Below are 18733 nucleotides of genomic sequence, written 5' to 3'. Positions count from 1 at the left end.
GAGGGCCCTGCCAAATCAAAATCTAAAATCCTTAATCCATTCCTGTTCACCACAGTAGGTGTAATATAATATAATATAATATGATATAATATAATATAATATAATATAATATAATATAATATAATATAATATAATATAATATAATATAATATAATATAATATAATATAATATAATATAATATAATATAATATAATGTAAGCTCCTCAAGGGCAGGCACCCTTTTACTTTGGTTTTGTTATCTCCAGCACCCAACATAGTCCTGGCATGTAGAGGCAGTAAAAGTCCTTGTTGATTGATTGCTTGACTTTGATTATTCAATGATCCTTGTATCACTCATGCTAACCATTCTTGAAAGTCCATTACACCCCCTTTGAGTCCTGTGTGGCAATCACCACCAGCACACTTAGGATTTATCGTCTTCTTGTCCTCAATACTTTTTTCCTTCTTTCTTTTCTTCCTTCTTTCCTTCCTTTCCACCTCTTTCCATTCCTCCCTCTGTTCCTTCCTTCATTTATCTATTTATCTGCCCCTCTCTCTAACCCCCATTAAGTAATTTTTTAAAAACCCTAAAAAAACAAAGCCTTGAGAACAGGTACTATTTTTTTTAACATTCTTTGTGTCCTCAACACTCATCACAATGCCTGGCACATAGTATGCATTTAATAAATGCTAGTTGATTCCCATACCATTCATATACCACAGTTTATTTAGTCATTTCCGATAGGAAGATAGCCCCTTAGTTTTCAGTTCTTTGCTACCATGAAAAGAGGTGCTGTCAATAGTTTTGTACATATGGGTTCTTTTCTTCTTTCTCTGATTTCTTTAGGGCATTATAGTGGTATAGCTGGGTCAAAAGCTACACATATTTTAGTGACTTTTTGCCCATAGTTTCAAGTTGCTTTCCAGAATGACCCAACCAACTCAGCTTTACCAACAATTCACTAGTGTACCTCTTCATTTCCTACCAACTCACACTGCTTGGGCTGGACTCTACCACGCCTCTCAAAAAACTCCTCATCAGGAAATTCATCATCATGTAGATTTCATCAGCTTTAATATTCACTCTTCATCAGTACCTTAAATACTTTCTGGCCCTCTGAGTAGAGGGCTGGAGAGCAAAGACTCCTTCCAAAACCTCTATCTAAAGGGGTCTCCCAGACCAGTCATCCTTTCGGATCCTACAAATTGCACTCCTTGTAGTGGAGTCCTGATTTAGTCTTTTTTTTTTTTAGGCAATTGAGGTTACACAGGGTCACACAGGGTCACACATCTAGTGTCAACTATTCTGATCTAGTCTTGATTTATACTTGCCCTGCACCCTCCTTCCCACTTTTCAGCTTCCTTCTTTTGAGTGTTGTCTTCCTCCACAAGATTATAACCTCTTTGAAAACAGGGACTATTTTTCTTTTTTCGTATTTGTATCCCCAATATTTAGCACATTGCCTACATTTGTTGTCAGGTTATGTCCAACTTTTCATGACCCTGTGGACCATAGCACACCACGCCCTTCTGACCTAAAGGGCTCATCTTCTGATACCGTGTCTATCGGCATTTAATGCTGTACATGGAGTTTTCTTGATAAAGACACTGTCGTAGTTTGCCATTTCCTTCTCCAGTTTTTTTTGGTTTTGTTTTCGTTTTTTTTTTTTTAATGAAGTAAGAGGTGGCTTGCCCAGGGTCACACAGTTAATAAGTATCTGAGGTCAGATTTGAACTCTGGTCCTTCTGACTCTAGGCCCAGTGCACTATCTGTTTTGACACCTAATGCCTGCCTAGCACATAGATAAACACTGAAAAACGTTTATCAGCTGACTGTTTTCCCACAGCTCCTCCAAGTTCCTCTTTTACTGTCTTTGACAATTTGAAAGGTATGAGGTGAAACCTCAAAGTTGCTCTAATTTTCCTTTTTCTAATTATTTGTGACTAAGAGTATTTTTTTTCACACAATTGTTGATCGCTTAAATTTCCTTCTTTGAAAACTGCTTGACCATTTATCTATTAGAGAATGGATCTAAGTCTTAAACATTTGAATCACTTTCTTATTTTTCTTGCAAATGAAACCTTCATCAGAGTTACTTGCTTCCCTTCTAATTTTAGTGGCATTGGCTTTGTGTAAGTGCTTTTCATTTTCTTTAGAGAGTCAGCCAGCTGATGCAGTAAATAAAGCACTATATTTGGGGTCAGGAAGTCTCAAGCTCAATCTAGCCTCAAACACTGACTAGTTGCATAAGCCGAAGCGAGTCATTTGCTCTTTCTGTGCCTCATTTTCCTCAACTGTAAAACAGGGTCAAATAACAGCATCTCCCTTCCAAGATTGTTGTGAGGATAAAATGGGATATTTGTAAAGCACTTTGCTCAACGTAATATACAATAAATTCTAGCTATAAATTAATAGCTCTTCTTTTTTTAAAGGTTTGTTCACGAACTCTTCCGCTAGCCCTAGATGGGACAGGTTTGACATCTTGGTTAAATATCCCTTGTTTTCTCCTTCACTGAGAGCTGGGACACGGTCCCTGCACATGCAGACAGGCTCCACCAGAGAGTGCTGTAGGCCCCTCTGGACTCCCGGCCCCTCGGGCAGGCGCGTACCGCAGCGTGGTGACGTCATTCCGCCGGCAACCGCGGTCGGCCGCGCAGGAGGCGCAGGCGCGTGGTGGTGGGCGCGCAGGCGCAGTGCGGCAGGGCCGACGCCGGAGGCGCGGAAGGCTGGGTGGGCTCGGGTCCCAGAGCTGAGGTGGCGGCTCGGGGCGGGCTGCGGGCGGCGGCGCTGGGCCTCATGAGCCGCCGACAGCAGGCGCGGGGCGGCTGGGGGGGCCCCAGCGCCGCGGGAAGGGGCGGCGGCGGCGGCCGGGGAAAGGGCGTGAACCATCTCCCGGACAGGTGAGAGCCGGAGCGGGACAAGGCCTGAAGCCTTGCAGGGCTGCCCGGACGAGGCGCCTCAGACCGCGGGGCGGGGGCGGGGAGGGAGGCGGGGACCGTGCGTGGCGCTTCATTCCGCGAGCTCGGGTGGCCCGAGTCTGGAGTCGGGGCCTAGCGTCCTCCCTCCCTGGGCCTCGGTTTCCCTATTTGTCCAACGAAGGTAGTGGCCCCGAGCGGCCTCCAGGCCCCTGTCCAGCGCCGAGCCGGTGGGGGAGGGACCCTGGAGGGCCTTATTGTTGGGGGGAACCTGCCTCTCCCCCCGCCGCCACTCCAAGTCAGGCTGACCAGGGGCCCAGTGGTCAGCCCCTGCCTCGGCTTCTCCAGCTGGTGAACGGGGGTCCTCGGGTCCCCTCCCCCCGGCACCGCCCCTCGTGTTGAGATGATGCGTCTGCCCTTTCTGGGCGTGGCACCAGAGGGTCTGGGTTCAAATGCCGCCTCCGCCCCCGCTCGGTCACTGAACCGCGCTGGACCTGGCGTGCTTCCTGGACGGGGTTGGCCCAGGTGACCGGGTCCCCTCCGTCTTTCCTTTGTGCGGGGCCGTGGCAGGTAGGTAGGCACCCGAAGTAAGTGCCTAGTGTGGAGTGATTGACTGGCATGAGGCGTGCCTGGTATCATACCGGCCCGGTGTTCTCAGGGGAGGCCGAGACCAGTGGTGTAGCCGGAGAGGCCCTGGATCTGGTGTAAGGTCCGCGTCTCGGCCTCGGGTAAGGCCAGTGGGAGCCTTCAGCAGAGGATGCTGATGATAGCCGCCTTGCTGGCCAGTTCTGAAGATAATTGAGAGCCAGGCTGCCGAGCTGGAGCTGTGGATGTAAGCTGCTGTTGTTCCTCAGGGAAAGTCCTGCCGGGATGATGCCAGAGCGGTGCCTGGGGTTCTGGAAGGCTCTTCATCCCCCGCCGGATGAGTGTAGATTGCGCCGACACCCCGAGCTCTGGGAGAACACGGGCTGTTTGCTTCTTCTGTTTTCCCGGTGCCTGGCCCATACTGAGCGCTTCATAGGGGCTGGTTTGTAAGAAAATGCTTGATTGATGTCCACCTAGCTGTTGGCACAGGCAGCATGAGCCTCAAAACATCTCTCCAAAGGGTTCTCCATGGGGAGTTTTCCTAAATACATAGATTTAATTTAATCTCAAGGTAATATAGAATCAGAGTAGATAGCATAGCATAGTATCCATCATATATGGAGTAACAGCATAGTATTGAAGGCTGGAGGGAAACGTAAAGATCATCTAGTCTCTCCTCCTGTTCTACAGATATTGAAGCCAGGAAGTTAAAGTCACTGGAGCCAGGTCGGGAACCCGTGGCCCTTGACTTCAGAGCCAGTGCTTTTTAATGTTTGACTATACTGTCTGCCTTATGAGGAATCAGGAATATTTCACTTCCCAGAACACTTGGGGGAAATGGAATCATCTATACATTTTGTAAGGGTTATGTGGAAGCCCTCAAACTAGATGTGTTCTCCCTGGCTCTGGAGAGTGGAGCTAGAACCAGCAAGTGGGAGTTTGTGATGATCCAGAAAGTCTCTGAGCATTGGAAGCAGGCTGGTGCTGCTCCGGACTCTCCCTGTCCTGCATATGCAACCAGGCTTTGATGGCCTCGTCTCCAGCCTTTCCCTCCTTCCCTGCCCATGACACGGGAAATGGGAAACTAACCTTTAGGTCTTAGGTGAGAACCTGTCTCCTCTGAGTGTGGCCGTGTCCTGAAAAGCCTTGGGTCTCTTCACCATGATAGTGGTTTATTCCTTTACCAGTGACTGCTCTCAGAGGTGAAGGATCGCCTGCTGGTTGTGTTGGGGTGGCTCTTCTCATTCAGGCGCAGGCCAGACCAAATGACCCCCAAGGCACCATAAGAAGAAATGGCTTTGGACCAGAGGAAGCCCAAAGGAGGCTTTTGTTTGGTGAAGATTTGGACTAGATGACCACGAAGGTCCCTTCCAGATTCCCTGCTGACTCTGTGAGGAACATAGGATTCCCATCTTTGAAAAACTGAAAAGTTTTTCACAAAAAGATGTCAGACTTAATTCTGTTAAACCTCAAGAGAGAACCAAGAAGTTATAAGGAAACATATTTTGGTCCCTGTTGTTTTGCCTTCCAGCTCCAAGTACAATGAGAACTATCCCAAAGTGGAACAAGCTTATTGGTGTAATAATGAGTTCCCTATCACCAAAGGTATCCAAGAGAAGGTTGAGTGGCTGGTTATCTGCCTGAGATCTTGCTAAAAGGATTCATACTTCAAGTGGGGACTGGCCTGGATTACTGAAAGATCTCTGCCAGCTCTTACTGTAGTCATGTTTAGATTAGTTGTAGTTGAGCACTGGGTGTGGCCATTCCTCTTTGTCGTTGTTCCAACAGCTTTATATAGCTAGCAGAGGGGGACTCAGATTTGGTGTATGTGGCTGTTTGCTCTGGTGAGCGTTGTTCGGTCTCATTTCCATCATATTTTTTTTTCTTTCCAATGAACCTAAAGCACCCAACTAGCATATGTGATATTATTGAATGACACAATGGCCAGAAGCAGGTAAAAGCAGGAAATAAAGTAAAGTATTTGACAGTGTCCAAAGAGCAGGACAGTGAAAAGTGGGCAGTCTATAAAGTAGAGGTCTTCATTTCGGAGCTTTCAGGTTACTTAGAAAGCCTAATAGGTAAATATTTCTCTTCTAGGTGGAAAGACTACCTCCCAGTTGGACAGCGGATGCCTGGGACACGTTTCATTGCTTTTAAAGTTCCTTTAAAAAAGGTTAGTAAAAGCTAATGAGGTTTCTTTTCAGAAATAGACATACAGAACCTAGTGATAAAATGCTGTTTTGATGTAGTAGAGCCATATTCGCAGCAGGGAATTTCTGAAAATTAGGTTATTTTTGCTTGAACTTATTAAGAGGATGGATGGGGACAGAATGTGAGAAGGAAAGTATCTGTGATGTAGAAGATGAGAAAAAACAAGTTTTCTATGCAGATAATAAATTCAGTTCAATATTTGCATTTCCATGGTATTCTCTAGGCCTCCCTGGTGCTATGAGGACCACTGGTGTGTATTTAAGTGAGTAAAGGACACTTGATACAAGTTTAAACACAGCTGTGCCTCTGGTATTTCTACATCTCATCTCAGGAAGTCCCTCTAAATTAAGACTTTCTTTCATTCATGTATTCATATGAATGATCTTACCATCCCAGAACTCACTGTAGCACATTTTCTCATACCCCTTGTGGAGAAGAATCCCTCGGAGGGAAGATTATTACTAATATTTCAGCAATAGCTACTTTGATCTAAACAAGAGTTGTAGCCTTCAGAGTCATTTGTATATGGTCTTGGTTACAAACAGAAAGTTAGTCTCAGAGTAGACCACATATATACAAGTCGGATGTTTTAGTCATTTATTTGAGGGTTTGGCATCAGTACTTAACATTTCTACACTTGGGTGAGGCCTGACTTATTACCCACGCAGCTGGCTTGGTTGGATTCTGGCAGAAAAGGACAACCCCAAGAGTTAACTGTGAGAAGCTTTTATTAGTGGATCATTGACACTTACCAACACTGGCACTTGGTTTGTAGGTTGTAGCGGTCCAAAGGCAAGCAGCGTAGACACCTGTAGGCTAATTCAAGAGACAAGACTTCACACTAGATGTGACAGTAAAGTGAAGAGACTGTGTGTGACTTTTTTTGGAAATTGTTCTCTTTATTTCGTTGTCACCTCCTAAACGTAAAAATAGAGCAAACAGTGCGGTGAACAGCGAGTATCAAATGAGTGATGCAGACAGTGTGGGAGTGGGGAGGAGAGGAGTGGTGCCAGGCTGTGGTGAAGGGCATCACGCTGGGCTGGGAAGAGCTGCCTCTGGCTGAAGCTCTGGCTCCTCATATGCAAAATGGCAACAGTAATCCCTTCCCCCTCTACCTCCTAAGGTTGTGGGTGAGAATCCAGGAGATGCTGGGTGAAAATGCTGGAGTGATATAAGGTGGTCACGCTGTGCTCGTCGTCGTTTTTTATTCTGGTTCTTCTTGACAGAGTTTTGAGGAAAAACTTGCCCCAGAAGAACGATTTTCCCCTTTGGATCTTGTTAACAAAGTACGAGAACAGAACGAAGAGCTTGGATTGATCATCGATTTAACATACACTCAGCGCTATTATAAACCAGAGGTCAGTGGTGGGCCTGGGAAAACAGCAGGAGTCCAGCAGCTGGCTCTCTGCTGCCACTTCCTTGGTAATTGATCCTGGTCCACGGAACTCTCCCTTCCCGGCAGGCCTGGCTAGATGACGTATTCAACAAAGTGGAAATCGGGAAGTGGCCCTCATTTCTCTTCCAATCTTGCAGCTTCACCAGTTGCGCAAAGATCAGAACATTTGAGCTCTGCTGTTCTTTTGGTTACATGCTAGTGTTTGGCACTTGCCTGTCACAGTTCAGTCTGTGCTGGAATACAGCCATCCTGGAGCTTTCAGCTTTCTCTTAGCTGAACCGTTAAGGCTCAGAGGAAAGTGAAGAAACCCTTTTTTTGTGTCTGCTTCAAAAAGCACTCAGTTGTGTGGTGGCACCACGTGGGAGCCACCAGGTAGTGAAGGGTCTTCATCCTCTCAGTCTGCAGCCTTGTGACCCTCACTCTCCACCCCTAGAGTGACCGTGGGAGAGGCCAGGGTGGGGCAGGGGCTAGCGGGGGGCCTCTGAGGGGACCGCACCATTTCTCCTCTGGGCACTCCTGTTACGTTCCATGGTAGAATGAAATGTCCATGGACGGGGAGGGGAGGTTGGTGACCCCGAAAACATCGGGTCAAGGTTAGAATGTTCCGTCAGTGGACGTTCAACAAGCGCTTAGTAAGCCTCTTTGGCACGCACTGTGCCACAGGGTCAGAGACAAAACAGACCGTCGCTACCCTCAAGCTCGTGTTCTGTCAGCGTAGAACAGGGGAAAGAGAATGGCTCTGCGGCTGGCAGCTTTGGGGGCAAAGCCCGCTTTGATAACTGATTGCTTCATGACCTTGGTTGAATCACTTCATCTCCCTCAGCCTCAGTTTTCTCATTGGTAAAATGAGAGAGTTGGGCTAACTAGCTGTGAGGTCCCTTCTGGCTCTCGATGAAAGCCCTTATCTAAGAACTCTTGAAAAGTAACCTGCTCTTCTGCTCCGTTGGGGTCTAAGTGTACTTCTTTCCTTGATTAACATGTAACCACCTAGGAGAGACCCATTCCAAACTCCTATCTGCTCTGGAGAGCAAAACTCTCTCAGCTAGCAAGAGCCAGCCTTTTTATGACATTCAAGGAACAGAGTCAAAGTGGGAAGTAGAGTATTACAAGGAGAATGGTTCACATGTTACATTCAAAGGTGATGGAGCCATTGAAATATTCAGGGAAAGGTAAAATAATCAATGGGTGATCAGTTATCAGAATTACAAAATTGAGGGGCAGCTAGGTGGCACAGTGGATAGAACACCGGCCTTGGAGTCACGAGGACCTGCATTCAAATCCGGCCTCAGACACATAACGCTTACTAGCTGCGTGACTCTGGGCAAGTCACTTAACCCCAATTGCCTCACCCAAAAGAAAAAAAGGGAATTACAAAACTGAGGAGTCCTAAGCCTTTCATTGTTCTCCCAGGAGGCTGCAAGGTTTCACTTAGTTCCCTCAGTTCCTTAGTTGCTGATCAAACCATAGGCCTTTGCAGAAATGTCACGTTCTCTGGATTGTACAGTATCTGCAAGATGGATGCAAAGAAATAGAAGATAACGTTTGATGCTGCAGACACTAGCAGCTGAGGGAAATGAGGAGCAGCCTCCTGTAGACAAAGTGACGCTTGAGCCACACTCTGAAGGAAACAGGGAGCTTTGTAGAGGCAGAGGTGAGGAGGGCGAGATTCTGGGCTTGGCTTGTGTGGCTGGTGGGAGCAAAGTAAGTGGCATTCGAGGCCGCTTAGGTGTGATGGACTTTGGGCAAATGGCCCTGAAAGGAGAATTTCTGACTCGCCTTTTGATTCTCCTTTCTGCCGTTGCCATTGATTTGTGGAAAAGATGGAAAGATTAATGTGATTGCCTCCTGCCCCCTCTTTGATTTGCAGGAATTACCAGAGGCTCTTCCTTACTTAAAGATTTTTACCGTTGGACACCAGGTGCCTGACGATGACACCATTTTTAAATTCAAATGTGCCGTGAACAAATTCTTGAAAGAAAACCAAGATAATGGTGAGTTTGACTTTTTCCTGGACTGTTTAATTTTCCCAAGTTTGCTTTACATGTTAATAGGAAGATGCTGTAAATTAAATACTATCTGTGCCTATTGTTATTTAGACTTAGCATTAGAAGGATTGTGCTGAGTCACGTGAAAGTCAAAATACAAAGTGGGGCTAATGGAGATGAACTCTAAGAAATTGTGTGAGAAAACCTTAGGGTAGGGTAGGGATCCTTTCACTGTGCTGGGCTCTTTTTAACTTAAGAATAGAAAACTTAAAACAATTTCTTACATAAAAGTAGGCTTTTGTACAAAAGGAGGGTGCAATAAAGAAACCAGACATGGGAGAGATAGAACCTCACAAATCCAAAAGAAACTAAAAGGAAAACAGATTTTTACAGAATAATGTCCCCATCCTTTGGCCCTCTGAGGTAATACAGATAAACGCTTTAGGGCCTTCTTGTGTTTCCCCAACTATAGGTAAGAGTGGATATGCTATAAGTGTGCCTTCCCTCCGTGTGGGGTAACGTTAAGCCAGTGCCTCAGATCTACATTACTCACTGAATACGAAGTGCAGGGCCTCCTATAAATGATTTTTTTCGCCCTTATGTGAGGCAGTTGAGGTTAAGTGACTTGTCCAGAGTCACACAGCTAAGAAGTGTTATGTGTCTGATGGTGGATTTGAACTCAGGTCCTCCTGACTCCAGGGCTGGTGCTTTTATCCACTGCCCCACCTAGCTGCCCTGAAATGTTTTTTTTTTTAAGAGTAAAATATGACAAGGGTTAGGGTTAACAAGCACATACTCAGAACATACATATGCAAACTTCATTTTTTTATCAGCTGGATAAGTGGGGATGAAGGGGAGAGGCAAGGGAGAGCCAAAGGGATCATAGACTCTTAGAATAGGAAAGAGCTTGTAGAGCCTCCCTGTGAGCTTGGTAAGTGGAAAGAAAGGAATGGCTTGGCAGAGAAAGGACAGGGAGAGCTCCAAAAAGGCTCAGTGGATCCTGAATTCACTTCACCTGTAGCCGGCTATCTCGCTGCCCCCTTTGCACCTCTTGGCCCATTCTTGCTCCCTGTATTTTCAGGGGCTTTCTGCTTTAAGCCTGTTGGATGGGCAGATTAGGATTAGGTTTCATCAGTCGTGGCCATTACTACAGGTAACAAGACTGACTTTCCACAGATCCATAGTTTTGCTTGCATACCTTGTAAGCAACGTCTTTTGACCCAGCAATAGTGCTTCTTGGGCAAGTTGTACCCAATGATACACAAAGATTTCTCCTCAGAAGCAGTCTCTAGTCTATTTATTGGACATGTGCGATTAAAATAAGTGTTGATTACTTTGGGGATATCTCATTTCAAAGCCAGATATGCCAGACAACCTATATCAAAGGGAACATAGCTAGAATAAGGTCTCAACAAAAGAAAAAAAACACAGAGAAAAGAAAGGGATGGCTCTGTGTCTTTTCCAGTCCCCCTCTGGGGGTTTCAGCACACAGAAAAGTCAGGTCAGGCAAAAGGTCCAGAAAGGGATCCGCTTGCCTCTGCTCTCCATTGTTAGATTTGCTCCATCTCTTCCTCTAAAAGTGAGAGCTCCCCAGAGACTTTAGCTCTCAGGCCATCGTTCAGCTGAAATGACAGTCACCCCATTTGTCTTGTAATGGCACCTCAAGAGAACAGGTTTCCACTGCCTTTGGGGGGTTAGGGTGGGGATCGGCATGAGGTGCTTCTCAAGCCATTGGCCTCAGGAGATGAGCAAGGACAAAGGGGACTAGGAGAGAAGAATTCTTCTCTAACCTTTGGTTGTTGTGCCACTGCATTTCTGTGACAGCCTTTGATTTTCTTTCTTGTTTCCTACTGCTTTCTAGCCCTTCCTGGTGGAGGTGGGTCTTGCACTTCTTTCTTCTAAACCCAGTGGGCTTCACAACTAGGCTTATGCTCAGTCAGCGGAGGTACTGCTCCCGAATGCCCACATGCATCTTCATTCTGGCTTCAGTGTTTCTCCCATGGATTAATATAGAACCATAGTGTGCTGCACGTTAGGAAATAGTCTTTGATGGGTCCTTGGCACTGCCAGCCTCCTCTAGGCAGGACCATCAGTATTGTCCCTAGAAGCCTTAGTAATGAGCAGCTTTGCTTTTGAAAGCTTCCTCTGGGAACTTAGTGTCCCTTTAAACTCCTCTGTTTGTCTATTCTAAACCTGCCCTCTGAGGACCTCTTCCTTATGCTTTATTCCAGGGGCACCCAGTTAAGTCACTTCTCCCCCATTCTGAGCCACCTTCCTGTCATAGTTGGCCCTTGGATTGTGGAGGTTCCTTCCAGTGCCTTCCCTTTTCCTGGGCCTCATGTGCACTCATAGCCTTTGCAAGGTTGAACAGGATCACGTTGTAAATGAATTATGGATGGCATCGTGGAGAAGGAACAGGAGTAGACAGGGCTTAAAGCCAGGAAGTCCTGCCTCTAACTCCTCTTGGCTGTGGCCTCGGAAGTGCCTTCAGTACGAGGCTCAAGGTAGCTAAGACTTTGGTGCCAGAAAAGGTGTCTTGGAATTCCCTCTTCCAGGAGATCCCAGGCACAGTCCCTACTCGTTTCTCCATCAATGAGTTAGTCGCTCACTTTTCTTTAGTAGTAGATTGGAATGAAATGTGTGTTCACTTTCCTGTAACATTTGATTTCTAGTTTGTGTTAGAGGCCTCCTTCACATTCACTTTGTCTTCATCTATAATGGATTGATTATCTACCCCCCCAAAAAAAGGAATTCCTTTTTAAGCTCCTGAGAGTAACTAGTGAATGTTCTTCAGACATGTGGAGCAAACATACATATTCAGCACCTACTATAGTACTGTGTTCCAGACCCTGTCCTAGTGCTGAAAACACAAAAATGCCTGAGGCTGTGCCCTCAAGTAGCTTGCATTCTACTAGGGAGCTAAGACCTGAACAGAGATGCATAAATACAAAATATATACAAAGTACCCTGTAGAGGGAGAATTCACTAACAACTGGAAGAGATGGAGGAAGGCTTCATGGGGGGAGGTGGCATCAGAGCTGAGCCTTGGAGGAAGATAACTGTGCTGTTTGTCTTATTACTAGTGTTGAAGCATCATTCCCTTAATTGTAAATTTCCCATTTTATAGACAAACTTATTGGAGTCCACTGTACACATGGTTTAAACAGAACAGGATATCTTGTTTGCCGGTGAGTTCTTAAGTCCAGGGGCAGGCTGGGTGGGCTGTGTCATGAATGTAAGTCAGCTTTTTAACGCGAGCTTACAAACAACCCAGAATCAACTGTCTGTCATACTTATCCTCCCTTTTTTCCAGCCATCAGGTCTCTGACTTGAATTGTGTTTCTCTGTTCAGGTATTTGATTGATGTTGAAGGCATGAAACCAAATGATGCAATAGAACGTAAGTATGAAGATTTGCATTTCTTTGTCCTTTTTATTGGATTCCTTGTGTGACATGTTCAGAAGCCTGGGTGCATGAAAGAGAGAGCGCACTTCGGCTAAAGCCTAGAAAGCAGGCCATTCTGGAGTTAAGGGAAAAAATTGACAAAGAGAAATTGGAATTATTAGAGAATTAGCTGTGTGAAAAAGCCTTGGTTTATCCTCTGTTCACTTATGATTATTGGTATTTCTTCTACTCCTTAGTGTTCAATAGATGTCGAGGACATGCTATAGAAAGACAGAATTACATTGATGACCTCCAGCATGGACCAATCAGAAAGTGAGTCCTGTATCTCATTTGTGTCAAAGACTTGAGAGGGGTTTTTTTGTTTGTTTTTTAACCTGCTTAGAATTCTTAACAAAAACAGGAACAGCTATTTAATTAGTTTGGGTACCAGTAATATGAAATGTGAAATGTTTGTCTTTAAGGAATGATGGTACTTTAAGGTCAGACCGTTTTGAAGAATCATCATTTTTCAAGAGGAGAAACTTTTACAACACCCATGAAACTGATTATCACAGACCCAGACGGACCTTTCACTGGTCCCGAGACTTCCGATCCCAGCCCCAAGAAGACTTCCACTACCAGGCCCAGGAGTTCCATGCTCAACCCAGAGACTTTCGATCCCATCGGCGAGAATTCTACTCACAGCCCCGAGATTTCTACCAGTCATCCAGGTGTGTTCTTCCCTTTTTTTAGCATGAAGGTGAAACCCAGACTTCATAAATAAGCATAGTGCCAAAGGGCCAGCCTCCACACATTTTGTCCGAGCTTAGAATTCTCTTTGGATGTGATGACACAAACTGATCTCTGTTTCATCACAGTTCACTGTTGGTAAAGAAATCACGTCACTATTTAAAACGACGAAGTACTTGTCTATTTTTTGTGTAGTAGTTAAAATGGTGTTTTATTGTGGCCTACAAGTTTTTTGTTCCTGAATCATAAACATTTATTAAAGTAAATAATGTAATTAAAGCCAGCCTTTTAAAGAATGGAATGATAAGAGTAGTGTTGTCTGTGCAGTATTGCTGCATCTCAGTACTGAGCCCTACCAGACAGGAGAGTGACAAGCAGCTTACTTCGGAGTAGAGAGAGGCTTTGTCATCACGTTTGTTGACCACCAAGTTGTACAGTCAGTACAGGGTAAGAGGGGGGCGGGCACCAAGGAGAGCAAAGGATGCAGGGAGAGAGAGAGGGCCCAAGGGGCGGGGAGGCAGAGAATTCTAAATCAGTTTCTTTGAAGAGTGTGCCATCTTACCTCTTCTTTATTGCCTCTGATAAAGTTACAGGGTAAAAGTGAAGTCATTTATGTGGGAAAGAACAGTATTTTGAATGTGTATAGCTCCTCCTCAGGGGTTAAGTGTTTTACGTGTAATATATCACTTATATTGTGCCCTAAATAAATCGTGTTGCCCCTTTCTAGAGTAAAATGTTGAGATAAATGTTAAATGAACACACTTAGGACTTCTAATCTTAGGCCTAGAAGTTTTAAAATTCTGTAGCAGTGGTTTGGCAAAATTGGGTTTTATTACTGCTCTTTAAGTACACATTTGGTCTTTTGAGGCCATGAAAGTTTCTTCATGATTGTAGAAGACACTTGGCCCATTCATGGTCTTCGATGTTCACTGTAAGCAGAATTCATTCACTCAGCAACCATTCATCGTGTGCCAAGCACTGGGCCTGGTCCCTTCTCTTTCAAATGAACTTTTTGGTCTTGTAAGTTTTCTGTGCTGAATGCTGCTTTCCCTCAGGCCTTCATACTGATGTGTCACGTGACTTCCCAAGGACTTCAGTTGAGCTAGGAAAGCCATCCAAAGGAGGTTGGCACCAGCTACCTCTAATCACATTTTCTACCGGTCACCATTGAACTATATCACTTATGCATTTCTTCCTTCAGAACAGATTATGAATCAAAGTTTAAACTGAACTTTAGCTACTTTTGGTAAAGAGAGATGTGAATTGCTGAGGTTGCCCAAAGATAGCACTTCTCACCCACAATATTAATATGTACTCTGACAAAAAGCTTTGTTCTGTGAAGACCTTGGAGTGGCACCTCCCATCTTATTGCCCTTGTAAACAAATGAGCTTTCGCTACAATTTCAGGGTGGTTTCTCTAGCAGGTGAAGGGTTTAGAGCAATATGTTGTCCTCATTTAAATTTTCAACTTAAGGGCTGCAGCCTGACTTTTATAAATCCTTCCCCCTTTCCCCCACTTCCATGTGACATGGTGGAGACAGCTGAATGTTGTCTTTCTTGAGTTTCTTAATCGATAACCTTAGGAAGTCATATGACACATTCCTCTATTAAAGGACCTCTGCAAAGAAACCACCTACTGAATGGAAGGGAAGAAAGTGCCCAATCAAGAAAATCACTCCACTCCAACACTGATCAATTGGGCACCAGCCCCCTGTTTGTCTGGGACTTGACTAGGCACCTGGAAGAAATAATTTGTCTTAACTGGTGTTAACAATTCATGAGTCTCATTGCATCAGCTTCTGTGACATCTCTATTAATAGTTTGTCTTTGCCTCTTCTTTCTAGGAAAAACCAACACAGACGGAATTACTCTTGCCAAAATGTGGGAAGCCATCCCCCTTTGCCTCCTCCAGGCCCACCTAGAGAGGACTATTCTCAGAGCAGATATACTTGGAATCTAAAACCCAACTATAACCTCCCTCCTTGGAACAAAAGACAGAAACTTAACAGTTATAATGGACCATATTTTCCAGACCAATGGGGGACAGATAGACAGCCACAGATATGTAGAAATCAAACGGGGGAAAATAGTTGGCATGACATTTAGTCAGGTCAATCGAGGGAGGGTCGCCATCTTTTATTGCTTTCCCAGGCAGGCTTAGGGAGAAATTATATTTTTTACCACTTTGCTGATGGGGTTGAAGTATGTTTGACAGTGAATTTTTTTAAATCCCATGTTTTACCGGAAATTTTTCAAACAAGATGGCGTTTTAGATTTTGGCCAATGAGCAAAGAGCCTCCACTGCAGATAACCAAAAATTAACATGCATATCTAGATTTGCCAGTTAAACTTTTTTTTGTTTTATTATTTTGGTGACATTTTTAAGGGGTCTTTATTATGTTTACTTATTGGCCCATTGTCGCTAACACCATTTTTCTTATTTTGTCCAGAATTCAGATTACAACCTGCCTAAGAGACAGTCTCCTCAGAGTTAGGCCTGTGGGGGGTGTTCTGGCAGGGCCTCCAAACGTGGCTGCTCTGGGATGGTGATGCCCCGGTCGACAAGTCCAAGTCTATAAGTTTACCCAGAGATATTCAGGTTCTCTTGACTGGGTGTGTGCTAACAACACCTGTTAGTAAAAGAGCAAAATGAACCAAATTACTAGTTTATAGGAGAAAATAGACTTCCTAACATAACTGACACCTGCCATTGGCATGGGACAGCAGTGTGGTGCAGTGGATAGGCTGTGCTGGTCTTGATGTCAAGAAGACCTGAGTTCAAATGCAAGTGAAGCACTTCATAGTTGTGTGACCCTTGACAATCACCTAACTTCCCTGGGCTTCAGTTTCCTCATCTTTAAAATGAGGGTGTTGGAATCAGTGACTTCTACAGACCCTTCTAGCTCTGAACCTGTGGTCCTAGTGAGTCATCCCACACAATAACAAAATCACAAGTCATAAGGTTATTTTTCAGAGAAGAAAAAGAAATCCCAAGGGGAAATTGGATGTTGCCAAAAAAAATGGTCCTGTCAGATTTAGTCTAGCCTAGTGCACATCTGCACTCCAGGAATATCCCACCAGCTGGCAGCTTCTTTTCTTTTGGGCTCTCTCCTCTTTACATATTTTGAATCAGTCACTTAAAACTTAGGTGGTCACAGCACTGACAAGAGTAGAGCTAATCTTTTATTCGATTCATCTTAAATTGGTGGCTTCAGGATGAAATTTAAGGGTGGCTCTAAGCTCGTCAGGAGCTCATCTTCTGTTTCTGTCCTAAAGCAGATTGCTTCTGGGGAATCTCAGGCAGTGTGTTAACCCCATTCATCTAATGGGGCCCCTGTCCTGTATCCTCTCAGCTTCTAACATGATAGTGTGTGACGTTGGGCCTGTCATAGCACGCCAGGTGAAGAGATAGGTCGTTGGAGGCCGTTTGGGATTTTTACAGATGAAGCCAAGGCCCAGAGCTGAAGGGCCTTACCCCAGGACACACAGGGAGTAATCATCAAAGGTGGTTTGTGAACCCAGGTCCTCTGACCCTGGTGTCAGTGCCTGTTTATTCCGATGTGCCAAGCTGTCTCCCACTCAGGTAACTTCTAGACCCGTTTGCTCCTCTGTAAAATGGGGCTAATGATACCTGCCCCCTACCTCACAGGCCCAGATAGTGATCTTCTGTCTCAAGTGCTTTGTAAACCATGAAGAGCTGCATAGAATGTCAGCTGCTGGGATGTCCTGGCCAGCCTCTGGTGGCTCCTGAGTCATGCTGACCATGGATAGAGCTCACACTCCTGTGGTGCTTTAAGCTTTACAAAGCACTTCCCCCACAACTACCTGTTAAAGCACTGTTCTCACTTTACAGATGAGCAAACTGATAATGATGAAAAATTACCTTGGACCTTCCTCCCATCGCCTCAGCCAAGGAGGAGTTTATGTTGGACTGACGGAATCTTGCCATTGCCTCCAAAAGGAAAACTATCTTTCAATTCCTTGCTTCTTGGCCGGTTTATTTTCCTCTTTTCCTGGCCTACATCTGGAGGAGCTCAGATCTTTCAGCAGTCACTTCTGATAATGTAGATGGACGTGAGGATGAGTTCAGTCTTAACACTTGTGTTCAGGAAGTCACCTGCATAAGCTCAGGAGAGAAGGCAGAGCCACTGTGTTTGCACGTGTGAGATGTCAGCTCTTCACAAGCCAGCATCTAACCAGACCTCTGCCCAGTGCATGTAAGTCCCCCACCAAGCCAGCCACACAGCACCGAAGAACCCAGCTTGGGCGTACTTGGCTTGCTGTGCATCTTTTATAGTGGTGGCTGCAGAAAAGTGGCCTTACCAGGGAGTCCTGCTAGCCATGACCCTCCAGCTGTGCCAGAACTTAGCTGGGATTCCACAAGGTTCAGGACTGGAAGCAAATGGGAGAAATATGAAAAAGGCTGCAATTCTAATCCAGGTTCTTAAAGGAGCCCACCAGTGGCAGCCTCCTAGAAGAAGAGAAATTACTGCTGTCAAAAATGTGATCAGGAGACATAGAAGTGAAGGGACAAAGGGAATGTTTAGAAAACTGAAAATAATTGGTGCTTTCATTTGAGTTCTTAAAGACCCTGTAGAAGCCTTAAAATTAAAGAATCACATTGCCGAGCTTAACAGATTGGTCTCTTGGGTCTTCCCACCCCTATCCCTACCTCCTCCTCCCCCTTCCTCCTCTCTCTGTTCCTGTCTCTTTCTTCCCCCCCTTTTTCTTTTTCCTCTCTCTCTGCCTCCCTCCAGCTCTCTCCCTCTTCCTGCCCTTCTCTTTCCCTCTCATTGGTTTTTGTAAAGCTGAGCTGAAAAAATAACTGATCAGCTGTAGGATTGGGATTGGTGTATGTGTGGCCATGGGTGAGCAGAAATCATCCACACCTTTTTGTAATGATCTAGGGTTCTCTGAAGGCATGAGTAACCCTATTTTCTGAATGAGGAAAGAGGTTGAGTGTTTGGCCCAGAGCCCTACATTTAGCGTTAGTTCTGAATTAAGGCCAAATCTCCTGGCTCCCAAGTCCAGGACGCTCCACTACTCTCACTGTCCTTAGGAAGACATATCAAAGTCAAGGGCTCTTAAGTCTTCTAGTCCAGGCTACCTTGGAAAGGAAACATCCATCAGACCTTGGGCCATTTCCTAAATTTCCTCGTGTTTGAGATTTGGGGAGCACTTAGGGAAACCTCCTCCTGTATCCTGGGATGACAGCTGAGGAATTCCAGGTCCCCAATGAAGAGCTCAGCAAAGTGTCATGACCCTGTCCTTTAGCTAATGAGTTTGTCTCCAACTTCGCCTATACTGGTGCTTGCCAACTTTTTCAAGAATGAGTGCTTGCTTCTTTTTAATGTAAAAACCAAAAAACTTCGCAATAGCAATTGTACTATTAGTATCCTTTAAGAAAACATCATGACCTAAAGGTGCTATGAATTCACTGAGATTTTTAAATAAACTGGCATTTTATTAATCACAACAGCCTCTACACACATTTGAAAAATAGTGATTCAGCAAGCATTTATTAAG

General features: G+C 45.0%; 1 protein-coding gene across 1 annotated transcript; it reads left to right on the top strand.

Annotated features, from left to right (window-relative positions):
* Positions 1 to 2700: 2700 nt before the first annotated feature.
* DUSP11 (dual specificity phosphatase 11) lies at positions 2701 to 17841 on the top strand. Its single transcript, XM_021007751.2, has 9 exons — positions 2701 to 2881; positions 5579 to 5654; positions 6919 to 7050; positions 8956 to 9079; positions 12201 to 12261; positions 12426 to 12472; positions 12715 to 12790; positions 12940 to 13188; positions 15052 to 17841. The coding sequence occupies exons 1-9, from the start codon at positions 2778 to 2780 to the stop codon at positions 15311 to 15313; spliced, it is 1131 nt and encodes a 376-aa protein (XP_020863410.1). The 5' UTR covers positions 2701 to 2777; the 3' UTR covers positions 15314 to 17841.
* The last annotated feature ends 892 nt before the right edge of the window (positions 17842 to 18733 follow it).

The sequence above is a fragment of the Phascolarctos cinereus genome, unplaced genomic scaffold (genome assembly GCF_003287225.1).
Source record: "Phascolarctos cinereus isolate Bilbo 61053 unplaced genomic scaffold, phaCin_HiC Scaffold_2;HRSCAF=192, whole genome shotgun sequence".
Lineage (NCBI taxonomy): Eukaryota > Metazoa > Chordata > Mammalia > Diprotodontia > Phascolarctidae > Phascolarctos > Phascolarctos cinereus.
The sequence above is the reverse complement of the archived record's forward strand: the minus strand, read 5'-3'. Positions and strand labels throughout refer to the sequence as shown.